Here is a 24,421-nt window from a genome sequence, read left to right as displayed (position 1 = left end):
AGCCATGTGCATCCTGCACAAAACCTATGCCCACAAGTGATCACCACTCAAGTTGTCTAAAGTGCTTGGAGGAGACCCATGTAAAGGACAGGTGCAGGGTCTGCAGGAGTTTCAGATCCCACAGTCAAAAAGACAGGGACATTAGATTGAAAGCTCTGCTTATGGAAGCCACACTGAGACTGGTCTCCAAGCCGAGCCGCTTGGACTTGGCACCGAGTACATCTGCCTCGGTGCATAGTGCACTCCCGGCATGGGCTCTCCCAACACCACTCTACCTCCCTGGTACCAGCAAAGCAGCACAGGAAGTATGCCTAAAGGAGACCAGGAAAGCTTGGGGGCGAGATGCGACCCACATTTGGGCCACTCATCAGCCCCTCAGAGGCATATGCCTGTGGAAGCTATGCCACCCACGGTACCTAGTCCGCTTAGAGATCCTCCAAGTACACCAGGCACTAGTAGAAGCAGGGCACACCTGAGGGAACCGTCCATGCCAAAAGCACCTCTGCTGCTTTTCTAGCATAAGTCCCAATTCAGGATATCTGCAGGGCAGCAACCTGGTTGTTTTTTCACACATTCACAACACACTATTCCATTTTCAGCAGGCTAGAGACAATGCTGGCTTTGGGCGCACAGTTTGTTAATCAGCTTGAACTCCAACCCCACTTCCTGTACAACTGCTTGTGAGTCACTTTCATTGCAGGCACTGAAAGAAAAAATGGTTATTCACCTTTCTGTAACTGTTGTGCTTTGAGATATGTTGCACATGTCCATTCCAAAACCTTCGTCCCCTCTTTCAGAAGCTGTTGGCAAGAAGAAACTGAAGGTGAATGGGGTCGATGGGGCCTTTTATACTGGTGCTATGAGCATGTGGCCAGAGGGCGCTGGAGCTGACCCAACGGATACCACTAAGGGAAAAAATTCCAGCCGCTGTGCTCGGGGCGTGCACACACCTACGTTGGAATGGACATGTGCAACAAATCTGGAAGAACAACACTTAGATAAAGATTAGCAACTTTTATCCTGTCCCAAAACAGAAGAAAAGAAGTTTCTTCTGCTGTCTTCTTCCTACCTCCCTTAAAGGAGGAGGAAGGATCTAAGCATTTTTCTTCTGCAGGAAAGGCCAGTAACATCTTACTCAGGTGCTCCTTCTCTGCTCCACTCAGATAATTGGCAGAAAATTATTGGTGAAGATGAGCAGGGCAGTAAATTGTGCCTTACCTGTCCAGCTACAGGAGAACCTAAGGTACTTGCCCTGATACTCTGGGGGGGGAGGAGATGGTCTGAGCCCAGAGTGATGTGTTAACTTTGCTCCTCTCAAAGGCAAAACAGTGAGACCAATTTGGGGAGAAGGATATCTCTGGTAGTCTCTCACTCTACACAGGTCCTTCTCCTTAGCAAAACAGGGAGTACACACTGCTCAAATTCAAGCTGCTTCTGCTTCAGTTGCTAATGTACTGGCTGTATGCCTATAAGAAATTAGATGGTAAGTTTGTGTCAAAGTACTTGAATTATTTTTCCCATACAAAATAAAATCATCTGGAAATAAAAGTTTTTACCTTTATTTTATTTTTGTGGACCCCCCCCATGTGCTTTTAAAAACACAAAAGCAACTTTGCCATTCTTCAGTTCTTTGTCAATATACTACCAATTTAAAAAACAGATTTTTGTTTAAGGAAAAACAGCTCAACTAAAGTGTGAACTTCACCTATCCTTATCTCTTATATCAGAACACTAGGATTCCACAGATGTCAAGAATTTTGCCTCGGTAGCAGTAGGAATGTTCATTATCATGACAGCCCTTTAAATACAGCCCGGTAACCATCTGAATGCCCAGACTAACTAAAATAGCATTAGACTGGAATTATTAGGATGGAAATGAGTTAGACAGCTTGTGCCAATAATGTATGTTATGTCTTAGGAGGTCTTGTAGAATTGCTGTTAACAAATATTACTCTGCTGTGCTTTCACACTGTTTTTTCCACTGATGTGATGTTAAAGAAAAGTCCTGGAGTGTTAGTTAAATTTATTTTAAAAAACTACAATGAGCTATACAGATCATCCTTAAAGATACCATTACAGGATTTTGACTCTTGGGTCTTGTGCCTTCAGTCAGACTTATACAAGAACTCTTTGGTCTTTTTTTGGACCTCCGAGGCACCTATACGTTTTTTGTGGACTGGTCTACTCCTCACCTTTGCCCAGCCCCCTGACCATGCTCCAAGAAGTGCTTCCAGAGGCTTCAGAATATTCTAGACCGTTCTTTTTCCTTTCTGTAGTCAGTGAAGCAGCTCTCTGTAAGAGCTGCCCAACAATAGCAGCTCTGGCTCTTGTTGCTCACTGCTGTTTAGGTGGACATGAGGTATCCTTTATCTATTTCCCTGGGCTATATCTACTGGCTGCTTAATACTCTAAGGCTGGGGCCATGTTTATACTATGGGGACTGTAGTGGCATAGCTACAGCACTGTAGCTAGTCAGATAGTGTGTACACAGCCTACAGTGATGGAAGGGGTTTTCCATTGCTGTAGGAACACCAGCTCCCCAAGCAGTAATAACTAGGCTTATGGAACCATTCTTCCATTGACCTAGCTGTGCCTACACTGGAGGTTAAGTTGACATAGTTACAGCACTCAGGGATATAGATTTTTCACACCTCTAAGCACAATAACTGTGTTGACCTAAATTTTTGGTATAGACCAGGCCACAGAATCCTGTGCATCTGGTGCCTTTTAAGGAGGGCAAACTAACTACCTTGTAATTTTACTTTTGAGATACTGGATACGGTTGTCAAAAGCACATTAAGTTCTGTTTTTAAAGATTATTAGTAGGGCCCTACCAAATTCACAGCCATGAAAAACATGTCACTGACCATGAAATCTGGTCTTTGTGTGGCTTTTACCCAATACTATACTGGTTTTACAGGGGGGAGACCAGCATTTCTCAAATTGGGGGTTCTGACCCAAAAGGGAGTTGCAGGGGGGTGGGAGAGGACAAGGTTATTATAGGGGGGTCATGGTATTGCCACCTTACTTCCACGCTGCCTTTAGAGCTGGGCAGCTGGAGAGTGGCAGCTACTGCCTGAGGGCTCTACTGTTCTGCAGGCCAGCAGCCGAACTCTGAAGTGCAGAAGTAAGGGTAGCAGTACCAGAACATGCCCTACAATAACCTTGCACCCCCCCACATCTCCTTTTTGGTCAGGACCCCTACAATTAACCACACTGTGAAATTTTAGATTTTAAATAGCTGAAATAGTGAATTTACTATTTTAAATTCCTATGACTGTGAATTGACCAATGAACTGTGAATTTGGTAGGGCCCTAATTATTAAGGCACTTACATCATTTTTGGAAATGGGTATTAGGTTTGTAAATCAGTTGCTTTTGAGAATTTTATCCATTATCTTTCAGGATTGCTATCCATCTACTTATTTCAAATATTGAAATTGTATATATTCTGGTATTAACTCTTTCCAGCACCCGTTCTTTGGAATTTTGTACACATGTGGCTTTGATGTAGTTTGTCAGTTGTTGTTGTATTTAACTGCTAGGGAGCAACTTTTTATTTCTCACTTTGAAAAATATCTGCTGGAATGTTTCCGGGTCTTCTGAGAGTTTCTGGAGTTGAGCATCCTCAGTGGGAGTGGAACACTTGGGGGCCGTCCTTACAGGCCAAAAAGCTTGAGAGCAATGGAACACAATTCTTACTGGAGGGTATGGACCCAAGAGAGTTAGTCCTGATGATCTTCAGAAAAGCTTAATTAGAAAATGAGGAGCTATCCCGTTCATCACATGAAAGGGGTTCCCCTCCTCCCAACCCTGGAAAGCTTTTAAAAAATAAGAAGCGTTAGGCATTATTTCACAACTAGACCAAAAAAAAAAATCAATAGTTAAAAAAGTTAAGTATCATAATCTAAAATCATTATGGTGTAGCTAGGTTTGTTAATGTTTGTGTTTAGGAAATCATGTCTTAGTCATAGATTTTTTAAAGCCAGAAGTACTATTCTCATCTGACTTTTCTGTGAATATCCTGACTTAGTACTACATCTCAAAACACTAGGACTACTTAATTCAATTTTAAAAACACCCTAGATACTTCATCTCATCTCTTCTCTCCCTTTTGCTCAATTCTAACAATCTAAAAGCCTAGAGCCTAGAAATTTTGGTCCACCTTCTGAACATTGGAATGGTGCTACAAAAAGCTAATGATGTCACATTTTACATAATTAAATAGTAACAGACCACTGGAAATGTGAATCAAAATGTAGCGTTTCTTTAAACATAGCTTTAATTACTTATTATGCTAGATTTAAAAACGTGCACTAGATCTACGCGCCTGTTGATACCGAATACAGGAAAATAATCTATTCTGGATAAAGTGAAAAGTTAGACACGGTAGAAATAAAACATGTAAAGAAAGGCTTATGCCAGCGTGTGAATAAATCTGTCTTTATTATAACTCGACTATACTATGATATGGCAAACCTGTTAGTATGTGTGACATATAGTTACAAGGGGGAAATTGTTTTTAGTTTATTCTAAATGCTTTGCAGTTAACTTGGCAAAGAGTCTTAAACCAGAAGTATTTATGCTTTCCTCACATTATTTAAAATAAATAGCTTTGGGAGGGACCAGCTTAAATTGTAAAGATTTTACTTCTACCATTGAAAGCATTTTTTAAAAAAGTGACTAGCAAAAGGGGAAAAAACGTGTAGGCTTTTGCTGTAGTTTGATGTTCTGACATACGAAGACGACCTGATATATAGGAGGATTCTTTTTCCTTTTGCTTAGAAATGTAGGTCCTACGTCGGCTGGAAGAATCTACAGTAGTGTTTTTTTTTTTTAAACTTCATTTGACATGCTTGTCTTAATATTTACTAAACTTTAGTGAACAACACTTTATACAAAGAAAGACTGTTGAAGATTTCATATCCTGTACTCTTCATTTAGGGTGTTAGAGCTCACACTGAACATCCCTGGGTATATTTACATTGAAGCCTGGAGTGAGCTTCCCAGCCCACATACACAATCTCCCGCTAACTCAGCTCAAGCTAGCATGCTAAAAACAATAGCATGGATGTTGTGGCTCTGGTGGAGACTCAGGCTAGCCACCTTAACTCAGACCCAGGGGACTGGGTGGGCTTGAAAGCCTGAGCTACTGCCCAAGCCACAATATCCACACTGCTATTTTTAGAATGCTAGCTCTAGCTGAGCTAGCACAAGTCTGTCTATCTGGGCTGGGAGGTTTGCTCCTAGTTGCAGGGTAGACATAGTCCTTGAGATGTCCCAGAGGTCATCCAGTAAAACCAGGAAAGGAATAAATTTTACATTACTGATATTTCAGAGGTTTAAAAAAAATAATTCTGCAACCAACCAAAGTTCAGATTTTATTATATACAGAAAGGAAGAAAGAGAAACAAACAAAAATGCAAACAGTTTAAAAAAAAATCCTTTTTCAATACCCTTTCTAATACATGTGAAATACTATCTATTTACTACCCTTTCGGGCAAACATTATTGCTTTCTCTTCTGCCATGCTATTTTTTGTCACTGCTATCACCCCAATCTGCCTCTTTCACACAATAAAATTTATAAGCTGTGTTAGTTGATTAATTAGTATTTCTTATGTGTATGCTATTTAATCAAAGTACAGTTTTGAAGGGGGAAATATGATAACACAGTGTATGTTTTCTTTTTTTAAAAGACTCCTGCTAAGAAAGATTCAACTCCAAGTACTGTGAAAGAAGACAAAGTCCATGTGTTGAAGTACAATATAGGGGATTTAGTGTGGTCTAAAGTGTCTGGTTACCCGTGGTGGCCATGCATGGTTTCAGCTGATCCTCTTCTTCATTCCCACACTAAACTAAAAGGTACGTCTTCATTGCTGCACACATTTTCATGGACACAGACATTAAATTCTGGAAATTTCATTTCTTCATTTTGTCCATTCAGATAAATTGAGAAACCAAAATCCTTTGTGCTTCAGCACTTGTCTATGCTGCTTGTCAGTTAACGTCTTACTAGCTAGTAACATCAGATTGCATTGGAAAGAAGTGGTGTTCTGGGGAAGCTTAATTTAAACGGAAATTGGAAAAATAGTTTAGGGAATATGAAGGTAACACTTTCGATAACAATGAATTAATAGAAACAAAGGACTGAAGTAGGAGAGAAAATGCACAGTATAGCTTCTTATTTTGAAACTTGTTTTCAATATTTTAATGTTTGTGTTTTCAGTTAAATCAAAGAGAAGTTGATGTTACGTCAGCAGTGAACAGGATAAATTCTTTTAGTGTCAGTATAATTATTTGTTGCTGCTTTTCATCAGGGCAGAACATAGGTAAGGCCTTGCCTTGTAGCTTTTCTTATCAAAAATCTTCCTTTTCCCCGTGAAGCAAAAAAGGAAATCCTGTCTGCCTGCTAGAAGGATGGGTGGCTGGTTTGTCTCTTCCCTTACATTTTTCATTATGGAGTGACCAGTTCGGGCTCCTCTCTAAATCCAGGACAGTTTTATCAATCTCAAAACGGGTTGAAGTTTAAAAAAAAAAAATTCTATGGAGTTCAAAATAAATTGGACACGAGGTTTCAGATGATGTCACAAAATTGTAGGGTTCAATAGAGTTTGAAACACATTCTAAACTTTGCTACTGTTCAGCAAGTTATGGAAAGGAGGAGAGAGAACCTAGGTTTTACTAGGCTTCCAGGCTGAGATCTGGTGACCAATTTTTAGTTGATTACAATATATTTGAAAGTATCAAGTCTTAGTAGAAACATTTCTGTAGGTTATAAATTTTCACAAGATTATATAGGAGACCTCTGAGGGAAGATTTTAAAAACTGGGTTTGTTTAGTCTAGAGAAGAGAACACTGAGGGGACGTAAGTTTTCAAGTACATACAAGATTGTTACAAGGAGGAGGGAGAAAAATTGTTCTCATTAATCTTTGAGGATAGGATAAGAACCAATGGGCTTAAATTGAAACAAGGGCGGTTTAGGCTGGACATTAGGAAAAACTTTCTAACTGTCAGGGTAGTTATGTGCTGGAATAAATTGCCTAGGGAGGTCGTGGAATTTCCACCATTGGAGATTTTTAAGAGCAGGTTAGACAAACACCTGTCAAGGATGGGCTAGATAATACTTAGTCCTGCCATGAGTGCAGGAGATTGGACTAGATGACCTCTCGAAGTCCCTTCCAGTCCTATCTGTGATGTCAAATGGCTGCTGGAGGCCTGTATTTTACATTATTGTTGGGCAGGGGGGGAATAGCCCTTTTTCTTGCACAAAGAGATGTCAAGTTTAAACAGAGAACTAAGATGTCTTGCCAGTAAAGAAGGAAAAGTTCTTTGAGTATGTTTTCAGCATGGATCTCAGATTCCACTGTATGCGTGCATACACCTGAGATCAAAATCTTTTGAATAGCAGTTTCTGTCAGGGGTGCATATGTCCTGTGCCACCTCATGCTTCTGGGTAAGAGCATAAAAAGCAGAGCGATCACAAACTTCCTTCTTACCACTCAGGCAGTGAGGAAGAACACGCCTGACCTGCTACTCTCTTGAGAGCTTGAACTTGATTTTATCTGTTGCAGAGGAACTTTACCTTCACGTTTCCTTTTGCTTTTTCCTCCAGTTGGACAAGTCAGTCCTCTCTGTATACATTCTTACAGCAGAGCCAGATGCTTTGTGGCCCACTACCACGCTCTCGTGTGGATAGTAAGTCTAAGGGTTCAAACCCTTTCTTTCTGCAAAGGACTGATTCCTTGAAGGATGGATATAGCTGATATTTCTTCTACCTAGGAGAGAGCCACATGCCAGTATATGGTCTGTGCACAAGTCCTTGTCCGCCAAGGTCTGCAAATCCAGGGGATGTTCACGGTACCACGTGTTAGTAATCTATGCAGGTCACTTCAGATCCAGAGGTAATTGACTATCAAAGTGAGGCTGAAAAAAAACCGCATCAGCAGCACTCCCTCAAGCAGGCACCACAACTCCAGGTTTCAGTCAGTGAAAAGGCTAAGAGTACAGTGACCAAGCCAGATTTGGCAATAAAGCCAACACCAGTTCCTCATGAAAAGGTGACTTGGTGAGATGCAGGGCAGATGGAGCCTTAACATAGCTCCAGACAAGGACAGTCCCAGGAAGGAGGACTTGAAACAAAACTCTTCCTATGTCCTCCACAAAAAAACTGGAGTAGCATGTGGGGTACAAGAATAGTACTGACCTTGATTCCCCATGACTGTCCCTGCAGAGGGCTGTGTTACAGCCTGGAGACTCAGTGTCCCGTGTGGAGACATCTCTTGCACTGAAGTGATGACTGGCACTGGAAAATATATCACGATATGAGACAGCCGTTTGAAGAAGAGATCTACTCCTCCTCTTGTTGAGCCACTCCTTTTCTCCAATGTCTAGTAAGCTCCCTCTCCCCACCTTTGAAGAGAATCACTAGGGAGCACAGTAGGCTACCCTAACTGAGACATCCCCCTGAACGGCATTGGGCCAGCCAGCTCAACCAGGCCAGTATTCCTATAGCGTGCCACCTTGGCTATATTGTCTTACTTTTGTCGGCAAGTGTCTAGGAGCAAGACCGTTCACAGACATCCAGAAAGAGGAGGCGATACCCTTCCCTAGTGGCATCAGTGGCTATACCACTAACACTTGAGCCAATAATAGCTTCTGAAAACATGAGGCAACGGAGTGGACAGTGGCAATCCCCATCTCTACCCCAAGGAGTCATCCTCATCATGAGATGAGGCATTGGGCACTAGTCTTCATGCCAGTAACTGACAACTTTAAAGTATTCCAGGACCTCCTGTCCCAACTCTGAGAACATCACATATGTTGAAGAAACACTCATATAGAAGTCCCATTGTTTTTTGATGTCTCAGGCTCTACAGCTCTGACCATGATCTCCTTTCTTATCAGCAAGATGTTCTTTGAGCTGGCTAAAGGACTGTGACAACCCCTGCCATTCTTCCTCCCACTTCCAAATGAGTGGAGAAGAAATACCTGGTGCCTCCAAAAGACTTTGAGAACTTATGTACCCATACAAATTGAGGGTCGCTCGCTGTGTTGTCACTGCAGGGAAATTCCAAGTCCACAATGGCATAGTTAAGGACAATGATCTTTAAGAAGCTGGTCTTATTTGGATGCAAGACACATTCCTTGCCATATGGAGCTCCAGGCTGTGAACTACCAGGATATGTTTGCAAAACAACCCTTTCCCATCTGGGAGAGGGTCATCCACTCCCTGTCAAAACTCCTGCAGGAAAGGAAAGTTATCAGAGAGGTCCAGATTGTTGCTAGAACATCTTTGCAGACCGTTATGGACACATTTGGCACAGCTACAAGATTGATGACCATGGCTGTCAAAATGAGCTCGGGCTCGTGGCTTCAAGTAACTGGCATACCATACAAGGTAGAAGCCTCAGTAGAAGATTGGCCCTTTGATGGAATGGAGCTCTTTAGCCAAAGAACAAAGTACTTATTTCCTTAATGATTCAAGGCCATCCTGTGGTCCCTGAAAACCTATACACCTGGTCTCTATAGGAAACCATGGATAGAGGACACTGTGGTACTCCCATGGTTGAGAGCCAGACTGCCCACAAAAGAAAAGGTCCAGGTATTCCACGCGATTAATTCAACACCATCTGAGGGACGAGATTTGAGGGGAGCATAAAGAGTCACATGTGCCAATCCAGAGCGTGTTTCCACCTCCATGAACCACCTTGCCCCTTTTCCACAGCACCTGGGTGTCCATCAAAGCTGACAAATGGGTAGTAGACGTCATTGACCAAGGCTACCATATCAGTTTCTACTCCTTACCCCAATCCACTCCCATTTCTGCCTCAGCTGGAGCACTGGTTTTGGGGGGAGAGGGATAGCTCAGTGGTTTGAGCATACTTACAGAGTAGAAGGGAAGAGGCTGTTTCTCCTGGTATTTCCTTATCCTGAAGAAAAAAAGGGGTATTTATCCTATCCTAGACCTGAGAAGGCTGAACAATACATGTGCTACCTCAGATGCAGGATGATAGTGTCTGCCTTTGTCATTCCATCTGTTCAGATTCAAGACTGGTTCGTGGCTTTTGGCTTACAGGATGTTTACTTCCACACAGCCATCCACCTGGCCCACAGGAAGTTACTAAGATTCACAGTGGGCATTAATCATTACCAGTACTCTCCATGGCACTGAGAGTTTTCACAAAGTGCCTGTGAATAGTAGCAGCCTATCTGTGAAGGAAGAGCGCTCATATCTACACCTGCCCGGACAATTGGCTGATCGGAGGTGTATCTCAAAAGGAGACAATGGCAAGCTTGAAAAATGCCCTTTTCCTGTGTTAACAGCTAGATCTTAGTCTGCAGAAGAGAAGAATGAGGGGGGATTTGATAGCTGCTTTCAACTACCTGAGAGGTGGTTCAAGAGAGGATGGTTCTAGACTATTCTCAGTGGTAGAAGAGGACAGGACAAGGAGTAATGGTCTCAAGTTGCAGTGAGGGAGGTTTAGGTTGGATATTAGGAAAAACTTTTTCACTAGGAGGGTGGTGAAACACTGGAATGCATTACCTAGGGAGGTGGTAGAATCTCCTTCCTTGGAAGTTTTTAAGGTCAGGCTTGACAAAGCCCTGGCTGGGATAATTTGATTGGGGATTGGTCCTGCTTTGAGCAGGGGGTTGGACTAGATGACCTCCTGAGGTCCCTTCCAACCCTGATATTCTATGATTTTATGATCTTCTGCTGAACTATGAAAATCATCTTATCTCATCACTAAGGATAAGATTGTAACGGAAGTCACAGATTCCGTGACTTTGAGACCTCCATGACATTTTCTGCTTCAGCCCTGGGGTGACTGGGCTGGAGCTGTCAGCTGGTGGGGTCCCAGAGCCCTTTGGTGGTGGGGGCCTTGGAGCCTTCCCCTCCCTTGCAGCGGGGCTTGAGCTCTCAACTCCCGCATTCCACAAGTTTCTATGAATTTTGTTTATTGCCCGCGACCTGTCCATGACTTGTACTAAAAATAACTGACAAAATACTAACCCTGTTAATCACAAATGATAGTTCATTGGGGTCTTCAACTCCACATCAGTGAGAGCGTACCTTCCCACGACAGATTCTTGTTAATGCAATCTCTGTTAATTGGGATAGATAAACCTGAGTATGATGGTACAGATGCGTGTGGGGCTGTTTGGGCCATATGTCAGTGTGCATGCCACGGGCTAGGCTTCATCCTGTGACTCTGGCTCATATCAAGTCCGTACTCTGAAACACTGTATATGAGCAAAAAAGTCATGGTTCCCTCTTCCCATCATCACAGAACTGAGGTAGTAGCAGGAACCCAAGAACATACATGGAGGAGTGCCAGTGTCGGTTCCCTTCTTTATAGTGATTAATCACGGCTATGTCAGGGAAAAATTGGGGAGCCAACTTGGACTACCTATGAATACAAAGGACCTGGCCAATAGAGGACATGAAGCTTCCTGTAAAGGCCCGGAAGCTCAAGGCCATCAGGCAAGCTTACATAGCCATACTGCCTGTTCTCCTGAACTCAAAAGTGCAGGTCCTGGTGGCTAATATGTCCACAATGCACTACATAAATAAGGAGCTATATGCTTTTCTTCATTCTTTTGGTCTGGAAGCTATTGAACTGTGATCATGCTGCCACTGAAATGGGATAACCCTAATGGCTCTTCACCTCTCACAAGATAGCAGCAAGTTGGTCGATTTTGTGAGCAGGCAGTCAGTTACCAGTCACGAGTGGTCACCGCAGAGGTCCATTATTGGAACAGATATTCCTTCATTGGGAAATTTCCAGGGTAGACATGTATGCCACCAACAACAATACCAAATGTCAGAACTCTTGTTCCAGAGGGAGCATGAGCCTGGATTTGTTACTGGACTCCTTCTTTCTCAATGGTCCCAAGGCCTCCTTATGCCTTTCCACTGATTCCTCTGCTTCTCAGGGTGATATTCTAGATTAATTGAGACATATCAGCCTCGTGACTCCCTACTGGCCATGGCAGTTTTGGTAGATGGATCTGGTATGTATGTCCATCTAACCGTCCGTATAGCTCCCAGACTACCCACATCTGATTTCACAACACCACTGCCAGATACATCAACCAGACCTCAAATCACAGCACAGGCGTTGGCTGGTTAAGTACCATGGACAGAGACTGTTCCCTGTCAATCCAGGAAATCCTGATAAAGAGCAGGAAGTAATCAGCCAGAAAGACTTACTTATCAAAATAGGATTGATTCTCAATATGGACAGCCCAGCAGGGGCTGGACCCAGTGCAGGCATCTGTACTGAAGTTCCTCAACTACTTATTGCATTTTAAAGAGTTGGCTTTTCACTTAGTTAAAGGTCTGTCTTGTAGTGATCTGTTTACCATCGCTTAGTGCAGTCTTTTTCAATCATTTCCAGTGGTGTCCAAGTTTCTGAAAGGGCTCTTCCATACTTAACCATCAGTTAGAGAAGCTACTTCTGTTTGGGATCTCAGTATAGTTCTCCTGAGGCTCCTGGAGCCACCCTTTGACGATCTTTCAGAACGCTCCATCATCTCACTCTGAAGGCAATCTTCCTAGTTGCAATCCTGTTGGAGAGAAGAGCTAGCAAGCTATAGCAATTTGTGTGATTCTCTTTACACAACAGTCAATAGAGAGAAAGCGGTACTGAAACTTCCCCCAAAATTCATCCCAAGCTGGCCGTGGAAGTTCGTCTGAATAATTGTTTACCTGTCTTCTTCCCAAAGCCACAGCTCCCAAAGCCTGCAAACTTAACTTCAGTTTAATAAAAGATTTCTGTGTCATCTGGGTGTAAGGAGAAACTTTCTATCCAGACCAATAACCCAGCGTTCTCTAGTTAAACTTATCCTACCTTATTTATTTTTTAAACCAAACATTTTATTGTGGGAGGCAAAAGAAAGAGCCTTTCTAGCCTCTGTTTAGATCCTCTAAATTAATCTTAAGTTAACACCTGGTTTTATACAGAAGGAACTGATTTAACCCACGTATCTGGCACCCAAGTATGTGTGTCATACCTCTGGTTTTGAAGAGATCACCAGTGCTATTCAATTCAGTTACCATGTGAACCAATTTACCCTTAACGTGTGTAGATAGATCAGCTCTCTGCTCTAAGTTTCCTTCCACTCTAAGTTTGAGTGCCTCAGAAACATTAATTTAACCTCCAAACATTCTTGAGGGGAGAAAAGTTAGAACTATGCACAATTTTTGTAGATGAGAACTGGGATACATGAGACCAGCTTATTGTGGTCCAAGGTTACACAATGAGTCTTTAGCAGCGCTGGAAGAGAACCTAGGATCTTTTGAGTCCCACTTTGGTGTCTTAAGCATAAGACCAACATTCCTTTTTCCAAAATAAATGGCCAGCACAATGATCATACTGCTGCTCTGACCTGCTGTCTGAGGGTTCTGTTTGGATTAACATAGGAACTGGAGTAATTTCTTTTACATGAAGCTTCATAGATTAGCTTACTAAGAGAGTCAAACTGTTAAATCTGGATCTTAGAATGAAAACTGGACAAACTGTATTTGTCATTGCTCTGCATGCTGCAATTTACTGAAGGATTTCAAAGTGTGAAAGCTATTATAAACCAAAAGCAACCCAGTAACTTGTATAAACTTACTGTTAAATTTTCAGGACAAAAAAAGAGTTTTCTCGTCAGTATCATGTACAGTTTTTTGGTGATGCCCCAGAACGAGCTTGGATATTTGAGAAGAGCCTTGTGTCATTCAAAGGAGAAGAACAGTTTGAACAATTATGCCAGGGAAAGTGCAAAACAAGCCCTCATTAAAGCTGAGAAAATAAAGGTAAGAGGCTACATCCCCCCGCCCTCCCCGCGTGTGCACACGCCTTCCCCCCCCCCCCCCCCACCCTCCCCCCCCCCCCCCCCCCTTTTTTTTTTTTTTTTTTTTTTTTTTTTTTTTTGCTTTGCAGCCTTTTTACATTGTTATAGAAATGTCATCTGGTATCTAAACCGCTGGAGAAACACAATCTAGAACACTTTCATGACTGCTTGTTTTGTAGCTCTTCTAGTTTTGCATTTCACATTTAAAACACAGAATACATGATGGCTCAGTGAATGCTCATTACTTTTTGCAAATTGACAAATGTCACTGATTCAACGCACAGAAAGATTTATTTAGTTCTTCCTTTATATCAGGACCATTCATACAGATGCCACTGGAATATTTGGAATATAGACATACTGTACACTCCAAGTCTTCTTCTAATTGTTTTTAATTAGTATTGATGTTTTGTAATAAAAAGTAAGCGTCTCAAACTGGCTTATATTTTTCTTGCAGATGTTAAAGCCTGTTTCTGGGAAACTGCGACCTCAGTGGGAGATGGGCATTAAGCAAGCTAGTGAAGCATTAGGCAGGATGACAGTGGAAGAACGGAAAAGCCAAGTTCACCTTTATCTACATTAGGGACAGGCCTCATCTTAATCCTCGAGTGGCAAAGGAGGCTGGTATTTGCTGTGGAACCGTTAGAGGAAATAGATTGAGTCATCTTACTCGAATGAAGAAACCACTCAAGTCTGAAATCGATGAAGGAGTCTGGCATTCCTGGCAAGAGAAGGAGGACGGACATCAAAAATTGCTTGCGACTAATGATGCACAAGAAAGTGGTCAGTCAGGGACTAAGAATACTACCCCCCAAAAGGCATTTGAACAAGGAGAAGCCAAAAGAGGGATAGGCTCTCCCATCAGTAGAAAGAAAGCTGCAGCATCCACTCCACGAAGCAGAAAGGGAGATGCAGTGTCTCAGTTTTTGGTCTTTTGTCAGAAGCACAGAGATGAGGTTAAGTTTTTTTTTTTTGTTGCGCGAATAACGTGTAAGTGTTGTTCTATTTGTGTTCTGTTTTTTTTTACACATATAGAAATCTCTTCCCTCTCTTAGTTGGACAGAACACCTGAAAAGTAAGTTATATTTTTTTACAATGGCAGCCAAACCTACAAGGAATTCCACAGATGTTTAAGAAGCTAATCCCTGTTTCGAAGAGTTTTCTAGTCTAAAGACACAGACAAAAAGTGGTGATGAGGTTAAGGAAGGAATAGAACATAAAATAAAGTGATTGTGATGGTACATTGTGTTAGTGCCATTGTCTTAGTGCCGTTTTTTTATTAATTTACGTTTAAATATTTATCCCCTACTGACCTTTTATTTAGTCATTGTTAGTTCCTCTTTACATTTATTTTTAATGCATAAACTTATGTTCCAAGTACCCTTTCTGGCTTTCTGTTTATCCTTAACCCAGCCATTCCCCATAAGTTAAGTGGATTTATTCAATACTACTTGTACCCTTGTCTTACCAGTTTCCCAAATGCTCTGCTTAGCTACCTAGGAGGGAAGGGAAATTGCAATCTTTCACCACCACCCCACAAAAAAAAAAGCTCTCAACAATTGTCCAAAGTCTGTGGTAGGTCTGTAGTCTAATAGGATGTGGACAAAGGCCCTCCTTATAACCCCTCTGGAGTAAGGATGATCTTGTGTTTAAATGATAATCTTGCCCAGCATCCCATAGGAAGTCTGGTGGAGCCAAAAAATGAAACCTAGCTCTCTTGGGTTCCTAAGCTATTGCCTTAAACACATGAACATTGGTCTCTTCCTGCAACCCTCTTCCTCATTCTGTTTTATTCTGTGCACTGAATGAGGCAGGTGTCCTCTAGGACAAATAATCTCTAATGTAATAAAGTTTTTTATTATATTATCATAACATTTTTATTTGACAGTTTTTTTAAATGTAATTTCCTAAGCTTTTAAAAAAATCAAAACACAAATTCCACTATGTGGAACCATATTGACCATCTGCAGTATGGGTCCTCACCAGTGCTTGATCCCAGGACCTTTAGAGATCTCTACCATTTAAGATGAGGGAATAACTGTTAGCAGTAGTAGGTTGTTGTCCTCTGTGTGGTCTAGCCGCTAGAGGGGAAGATGACACGCACTTTCCTAATGGCTTAATCAGTTATTTGCTAGGCAGCCAAAGAATGCTGGGAATCCGAATTTCTGACTCTGGAGAGGAGAATACTCTAGTGCTTACAGGCAGCCTAATCAAGCGCACAGATTTGGCACATTCATTCTGAAAGGCTAAGGAGATGAGTCTTGGGTCTGCCATATTAGACAGCTGATTTCTATTTCCAGCTCTGCTAGAAATTCCCTTGTGAAACCTCTGTAAAATGGCAGGGAGACATATTACTTTCCTTCCTCTTAAGGTTAGGGTGTGTGCCCTTGCCCAGTAATAATAGGCTGTAAGGTGAATGAAATTAATAGCAAATCGGTGGAAGAGCTGAGACTACAACTGATGATCTTCTGATTCCCAGCAGAGCCCACATTCCCATAGACTAAAAGATATTTAGCAGCTGCTGCTTTGTTTGTGTACCATCTAGAGCAGTTTAGGGAATGCCATGGCGGTGTATAGGAAGCTCTGAGGAGATGGCAGCATGCTCAGTACAGCTGAAATCTTCAAAGATTTTAGGAGCAAGCAAAAGCTCTACTTAGCATGTGTAAATTATGATTTTTTTTATCATCCCCCTGAGTTTTATAACTTGAACAAAATCTGGTTAAATTTTTCACCAGAATAACAAAAAGCACTCCTCTGACTTTTAGGATCATCCTGAATGAGCACGAGAAAATTTAACAAGACAGTTAAAGTTCAGCAAAGTTTTATAAGTAACCGAAAACTGATTTATAAAGGAAATTGTTGGGCAACCTTAATTCTCTAGATGTTGCTACGAAATCTGTCTAGAGTTATCTTAGTAACCAAATGGTTTTTGGAATCCATTATACTCCAATATTACAACCATTTCTATATTTAGAGAAAGCCAACTGGGTTTTGAAAGCTTTTGATAATGGGATGAAATAATCTGCAGTTAGGAACATCTGGATTACTACTCTTTGAATGCTCTTTGAATCAGAAACACATTAAAAACAAAACGCCCCCTTTCAAATAAAGCAGTTCTTCTTGGAGTGTTAGTCCCAATTGTATTCCACTTAGGGTTTACGTATGTGCACCGTGTGTCCGGAGCTGGAGGATTTGAAAGAAGTAGTGTCTGTTAGTCCATGCATGCGCCCTTGCTTTTCCTCATGGTTTCATCTGAGGTGATAAAGGGCAGGGCGGACCAACCGCATATTCTCACCATCACGTGGTCTGGGTCAGCACTATAGTGTGCGTATATATAGAGCCCTACCAAATTCATAGCCATGAAAAATGCCTCACAGACTGTGAAATCAGATCTCTGTGAAATCTAACTATTGTAGGGGAAGGGGAGGGACAGGGCTGGGGGCATCCATCTGGGTGTTCCTACTGTGCCCTGGGGTCCAAGTAGTAGTCCCGGGGCTGGAGAGGAATGGGACTTCCTCTTCCCCTACCTGGCTGCTCTCAGACCAACCTCCAGGTACCTTTTCAAAGGCAGCACAGAAGTAAGGGCAGCAGTCTCATGACCGCCCCCCCGGCCCCCCAACATCTTTACGACCCCACCCCCACAATCACTTTTGGGTCAGGACCCCCACAGTTACAACACTGACATTTCAGATGCCTTGGCTGGGATGATTTGATTGGGGATTGGTCCTGCTTTGAGCAGGGGGTTGGACTAGATGACCTCCTGAGGTCCCTTCCAACCCTGATATTCTATGATTCTATGAAACATATGAAACCGTGAAATTGACTGTTTTTTAAAATACTCCAACCATGAAATTGAGAAAATGGACCATGAATTTGGTAGGGACTTATGTGTATAGTGGGTTTTTTTTTTTTGGTTTTTTTTTTTTTGTAATGTTTAGCTGTTTTTACTCATTTTAGTAGTTATTTAGAGTTGATTTGGGACTTTTAGCGGGAATCTGTTTATTTTTAAACCCTCCACCCCGTACCCATGCATGGGTACTGGACTATGCCAAAGATCCCAGGCTTTAAAATCTGAACCTTCTGCCAGCTGCACCTTCTGCCCATGTTCCTTCCTGATCAGCAACAAACATCAGTGCTGGCTCTACTGCTTGGTAGAAGCCCATATTTCATCCTGGTGCAGAGTCTGCCAGTCCTTCCCAAGTCATACCCAAGAAGGCTAGGATCCCCGCCTCAAAAAGCACTTCATGGAAGTCGCCATGAGACCTCAGTCAGACCCAGGCCAGGAAACCCGGCGCATGCATCAGCCTGAGATAGCCAGGAGTGTGTACCTGGTTACATAGATAGATTACGACTCCAGTGATACCACCACTATGGACCCCATGCCAGGGCCTAGTCAAGAAGTAAGGAAGCATTCACATAAAGCATGGCATTAAGTCTTCCTCTAAACCGAAGAAGGGAGATGCGCCTTCCAGGAGTTCCAGCAATGGGGAAGCAGTGTGCTCCAAGACACACAAGCATTACAAGAAAATGCATGTACCAGCAGATCTGCCAGTGTCAGGTACCAAGCCATGACATTGTCAATGGTCTCCATTAAGGTATGGGTCCTGTTGGCTCTGGGGAAGTCCACCGCTCCGGCTATGGAAAGGGTGCCGTTAATGCCAGGGAGGTCCGGAAAAGTGCCAGAGCCACACAAATTGTTTGCCCTGAGAGAACTGTGATCTCCGTGCCTTCTAGTCCCATCCACCTCTGAGGGATCAGATCTCCCACCCAAGACGTACCACAGTCTCAAAGCATCCTTCATCACATCCTCCAGTGGTCCACACGCTTCCACCAGTTCCAACAGAACTGCCAATGGAACCGGGGTCTGAGCTTCTGTGCTCAGAGGATTTGGAAGAAGCACAGGGTCAGCCCATCCCTTACTGCCTCTCCGAGTACCTGAAGAGACGGTCTACATTGTGGCAATATCCTCTCTTCCAACCACAGAGGAGCCACTGGTTCCCTACACCCTGAGGCCTTGTGCAGCACCCACTGGATCCATCATGCTGGCCCTGTTGGGGATCCAATCCCCAATACTCACCCTCCGAATCTGCCCGTCCTGCAGGGAGATGTCACCTCTCTCTCCATCTAGAGCACCGTCAATTAGGTGCGCCAAACTGATCATGGAGGAAGAACTGCTCAGTCCAGTTCCAGTGCATAAGCGCTTTCCATCTTCCTCATCAGATGCTGCAGTGACTTCAGCTTCCTCTCACGCCCCAGATGACTTTCGGCAGTTCAAACATCTGTGTAGAGTGGCAGGTGACCTTCACGTCGCTCTGGAGGAAGTACAGAACACGCAACGTCAGCTCCTGGACATACTTCAATCTTTGGTATCAGGTAGGATTGCCCTGCCAATCAACAATTCCATTCTTCAGCCAGCTCAAACAGTTTGGCATACTCCGGCCATGTGCATGTCTGCCCCCAAGGGGGTAGAAAAGCGATACTATGTACCAGCTAAGGGATCGCAATTTTTTTTTTCTCATTTCACCCACACCTCCCCTGCTCCCTCCATTCCCTTGTGATACAAGTTGCAACAGAACAGTCCAGACAGCAACACCCACGCTCCATTCTGGCTGATAAGGAGAGCAAAGAGTTGGACCTTCTGGGATACAAGGTCTTCTCCTCAGCAAGCCTCCAGTTTAGGATTTCAAACTATCAAGCATTGCTTGCCAAATATGACTTCTTGAATTATCGCAAACTGGAGGATTTAGTTGAGAAACTGCCATAACAAGATGAAACCCAGTTCCAGCCCATCTTGGAGGAAGGGAAACTATTAGAGAGGACAATGCTTCAATCAGCGGTAGATGTGGCAGACACTTCCTTATGCTCGATGGCTATGGGCATTTCATGTGGAGGAAATCATGGTATCATTGCTCTAGTTTCTCCAGGGAGGTACAAAATACTATTGAGAACCTCCTTTTCAATGAATCTCATCTTTTAAATCAGAAAACAGATGATTCCCTCCACACCCTAAAGGATTCAGAAGCCACACTTCTCTCGCTGGGTATCTACACACTTGCACCCAATCATAAATTTCTACCAACCAGCACCCACACAACCGTACAGGACTTCCCAGTTTTTCCACCATACAAGCCACCATGCAAATGCAGAAAGATTCAACAGTCTCACCTTCAAGTCTGCCTTCACAGCCTTCCTCCTCACACATGCAACCCTTTCAGAGAAGATATTTCTGAGGAACATTAGAGAGCTGTCAACTATCCCACCGTTCGGAGGGTCGGCTAGCACTCTTTCTACTAGCTTGGAGTTCAATAACGGACAAGTGGATGCTAAATATCATCCACTATGGCTATATGATCAAGTTCATAAGGCAACCTCATCTGCAACCCAATCTCTGGCACCTCTTCAGGGACCACTCTTACGACAGCATGCTCACCCCAGAGGTGGACTCTCTTTACTGCAAAGACGGGTGATAGAGCAGGTTCCTCTGGACTATCTAGGGACAGGCTACTACCTACTTTCTGAAAGGCAAAAAGAAGGGCAGTTGGAGACCAATCCTGGATTTCTGTTGTCTCGATCACTTCATATGAAACTTGGGTGAGTGGATGGTCACCTTAGCAGCCATCATTTCATTCTTGGAAGGAGGCATGTGGTTTACAGCTCTCGATATATAGGATGCCTATTTCCACATCCACATCCATCTGGCCTACAGGACCTCAAACAATTCCTTATAACCATAGTAAGGAGTTGCTTGAAACTCCTAGGACGCATGTCATCTTGCACATATGTAGCACAACATGCGTGACTCAGATCTCTCCAAGCTTGGGTAGCATTTGTGTATCAACCGAGCAGGCACAGCCTAGACAAGGTAGTTACCCTTCCACCGGGGATTCTCAAGTCGCTTCATTGGTGGCTCAACCCACACTTGGTATGTGCAGGGGTCACTTTCTCCAGACGCCATCACTCCCTATGTCTAACCACCGATGCCTCGGCATGGGGTGAGGGGCAAACCTTGGAGAGCACAGAATTCAGGGCCTCTGGTCTCTGGAAGAGCTGATGCTTAACATCAATGTGAGGGAGCTCAGGGCGGTCCAGCTGCCATGTCAGGCCTTTCACCCTCTCCTGGAGGGCAAGTGCATATCTGTCCTGACAGACAATACAACAGCGATGTTTTATATCAACAGACAGTGGGGAGCATGCTCCTCTCCCCTGTGTCAGGAAGACCCCAAGCTCTGGGAGTTCTGCATAGCACACTCCATACTCTTGGAAGCGTCCTATCTCCCTGGGTCTCAGAACAAGCTAGCAGACCATCTCAGCAGGTCTTTTCACAATCACAAGTGGTCTGTTCGCCCAGACATAATAAACAATATCTTCCAACGGTGGGGAGTTCTTTAGATGGATCTGTTTGCCACAAGGGGCAATAGGAAGTGCCTACAATTCTACTCCTTCTTGAACCACAGCCCGGGTTCGTTGGCAGGTGTGTTTCTTCTCTCCCTCCTACACCGTTGGTTCACAAGGTCCTCCTCAAGATCCAGAGCAACGGAATCTCGGTGATCCTGGTGTCACCAGCCTGGCCATGTGAGCATGGTACACCATGCTACTGGAGCTATCGGTGGATACTCCAGTCACTCTACCGTTAGTTCCGGACCTCATCACTCAACATCACGGTGGTCTTCAGCACCCCAATCTCAAATCTCTCCACCTCACTGCTTGGAAGCTGCATGGTTAAACCCGCTAGAGCTCACATGCTCAGACCCCGTTGGGGAGGTTCTTCTGGGTAGCAGAAAACCTTCAACCAGAGCTACTTACCCAGCCAAGTGGAAAAGATTTGTGAATTGGTGCTCGCAGAGCCGTATTGCTCCGACACAATTGTCAATCCCCTTTATCTTGGACTATCTCCTAAAGTTGAAACAGCAGGGCTTGTCTCACTCCTCGATAAAGGTTCATGTGGCCTGCCATCTCAGCTTTTCACCGAGGAGAACATGGCTGCTCCATCTGCACTAACCAAATGGTGTGACAGTTCCTCAAAGGGTTGGACAGATTATATCCTCATATTCAGCGTCTCACCCTACCTTGAGGCCTTAACCTGGAACTCTTGAGACTGATCGGGCACTCGTTCGAGCCCCTAGCGACATGCTCACTACCTTTCCTATAAGGTGGCCTTTTTGGTTGCAATAACATCAGCCAGAAGGGTGTCCGAGCTCAAGGCTCTCACATCTGACCCTCCATATTACCATTTTTTTTTTTTACAAAGACAAGTTGCAACTGTGACCTCACCAGGCAATTCTCCGGAAGGTGGTCTCAAATTTCCACTCCAAGCAAGACCCTATTCCTTCTGGTCTTTTCCCCAAAGCCTCATGCCAGTAGCTGCGAGCAGAGGCTCCACTCTCTGGATGTGCAGCATGCACTGGCATTTTATACTGAAATGAACTAAGCCGTTCCGCAAGTCGAACCAAGCTGTTCTGTTGCAGTAGCAGACAGGATGAAAGGCCTCCCAGTGTCCACACAAAGGATATCATCGTGGATTTACATCCTGTATCCAGGCTTGTTATGAGCTGGCAAAAGGTCACTGCCCCCGCTCTGATTGCTTACTCCACCAGAGCTCAGGCATTGTCAGTGGTCTTCCTGGCCCAGGTCCCGATCCAGGAGATATGTAGAGCGGCAATGTGGTCCTCAGTCCACACCTTCGCTTCCTGTTACTCTAGATCACCCAGCAAGCCAGGGACGATGCAATGTTCGGTAGGGCTGCGCTTCAGTCCGTGATTCCAGGAACTCCAACCGCACCTCCTAGGTAAGGCTTGGGAGTCACCATATTGGAATTGATATGACCAAGCTTTCAAAGAAGAAAAAAACGGTTACCTGCCTTCTCGATGTGTTGCTTCTATCCATTCCAAACCCACCCACCTTCCCCTCTGTCGGAGTATCTGGAAAGAAGGAACTGGGGAGGTGGCGGGTTAGCAGGGCCCTATATGCCATGCCATGAAGGTGCAACTCCAGGGGGCTCCAGAGCCGACCCAACGGATGCTGCTAGGGGAAAAAGTTTCTGGTGACACCTAATTGGAATGGACATGAGCAACACATCTCGAAAACAACAGTCACGAGAAGGTGAGTAACCATTTTTTCAGGATGATTAGCCTGGCTGCTGTAATCCCTTCAGTAGGGACAGGAGGTAGGTTTTTGGCTCTTGACCTACAAGGAGTTTATTTCCACATAGCGATAAACCCATCTTACAGAAAATATTTACACTTTACTGTAGGAATGATATCAGTACAGAGTACTTCCCTTTGGCGTTTTCTTGGCCCCAATGGTGTTCTTAAAGCTCCTACTAGTAATCAATGTTCCCTCTAATTTTTTACATCCGTGTGTGGAATGACTTTTGTTATGTGCACCAATATGGAGGTGGTGTGGTGGGGGTGAGGCCGAGGGGTTCGGAGTGTGGGAGGGGGCTCAGGGCTGTGGCAGAGGGTTTGAGTGTGGTGGAATGAAGGCTCTGGCTGGGGGTACAGGCTCTGGAGTGGAGGCTCTGGGGTGGGGCCAGGGATGAGGGGTTTGGGGTGCAGGCTGCGGCAGGGAGAGAGGACTCCCCCCAGCCCTCTCTCACTGCAGCAGCCCGGGGTCGGGGGAGAGGCCCCTTTCCCCAAACATGGCAGCGCTTAGGCTGGGGCTGGGGGAGAGGCACCTCTCCCTGCCTGTGCAGCCCTTGATAGCCTGCTGCCCAGCCCCGTGGCCACGCAGCTTAGAGGGAACTTAGTTGGTAATGGCCACTTACCTTCCTCAGGATTTTAGTCTTCCTGTACCTTGAGACCTGGCTGCTCAGTGGTCTGTTCCATGAAGCAGTACTGTCATCCACTCAGACGGCCCTTTCTCTTTCCCAAGAATTAAGCTCAATGTAAGAAAGTCCATGTTGACCCCTGTACAGAGAATAGAGTTCATTGACAGCCAGGGCATACCCTCCCACGGACAGATTCTTAACTTTATCAGATCTAGTCAGGACCATTCAAGGGAGTCCTCGAACTTCAGAAAGAAACTGTATGAAACCTGTATGAAACTTAAAGGTCTCACAAGATCTCAATTCAAAGCAGTGGCAACCTGTTCTTTGCTTCACTTATCCATGAAGACTACCTTTTTTTAGCTATCACGTCATCTTGTAGAATCAGAGAATTTGGGGCCTTGATATTAGATAGGCATTGACCTTCTATGTAGATAGGACCAAGTAATTTTGGAAGTCTGTTAGACTGCTCGTTTCCATCACAAACAGATCCAGGAGGTCTCTGCTTAGAGACTGTCAAAGTGGATCTCTGTGTGTGTGGTTGCTTGTTATGATGTAGCTGGTGCTTAATCCCCACAGTGGGGTGGATGCGTTCCAGTATCCAAGGTATGTAAGGATGCTGCATGGTCATACAGTACATACATTTTCTAAACACTGTGCCTTGATCCATGCCTTTAATGCAGATGTAGTACTAGGTAATTCAGTCCTGTCTTCAGTTCTGGACTCAATTCTGAAGGTTCTTCCTCCCTATTGGGAGTCATCTGAAGTAGAACACCTATACAGATGCTACTTGAAAAAGAAAAGATGAGGTTA

General features: G+C 44.1%; 1 protein-coding gene across 1 annotated transcript in view; it reads left to right on the top strand.

The window, feature by feature from the left end:
* Positions 1 to 24,421, top strand: part of NSD2 (nuclear receptor binding SET domain protein 2) — a 144,986-nt gene that overhangs the window by 37,156 nt on the left and 83,409 nt on the right. The window contains 10 exon segments of the mRNA XM_043544808.1: positions 5,699 to 5,864; positions 13,638 to 13,654; positions 13,657 to 13,764; positions 13,766 to 13,807; positions 14,303 to 14,398; positions 14,400 to 14,474; positions 14,476 to 14,502; positions 14,504 to 14,534; positions 14,537 to 14,589; positions 14,592 to 14,801. Of these exon segments, the coding sequence (XP_043400743.1) occupies positions 5,699 to 5,864; positions 13,638 to 13,654; positions 13,657 to 13,764; positions 13,766 to 13,807; positions 14,303 to 14,398; positions 14,400 to 14,474; positions 14,476 to 14,502; positions 14,504 to 14,534; positions 14,537 to 14,589; positions 14,592 to 14,801 (825 nt within the window).

The sequence above is a fragment of the Chelonia mydas genome, chromosome 4 (genome assembly GCF_015237465.2).
Source record: "Chelonia mydas isolate rCheMyd1 chromosome 4, rCheMyd1.pri.v2, whole genome shotgun sequence".
NCBI lineage: Eukaryota > Metazoa > Chordata > Testudines > Cheloniidae > Chelonia > Chelonia mydas.
This window is presented reverse-complemented; position numbering and strand designations above follow the sequence as displayed.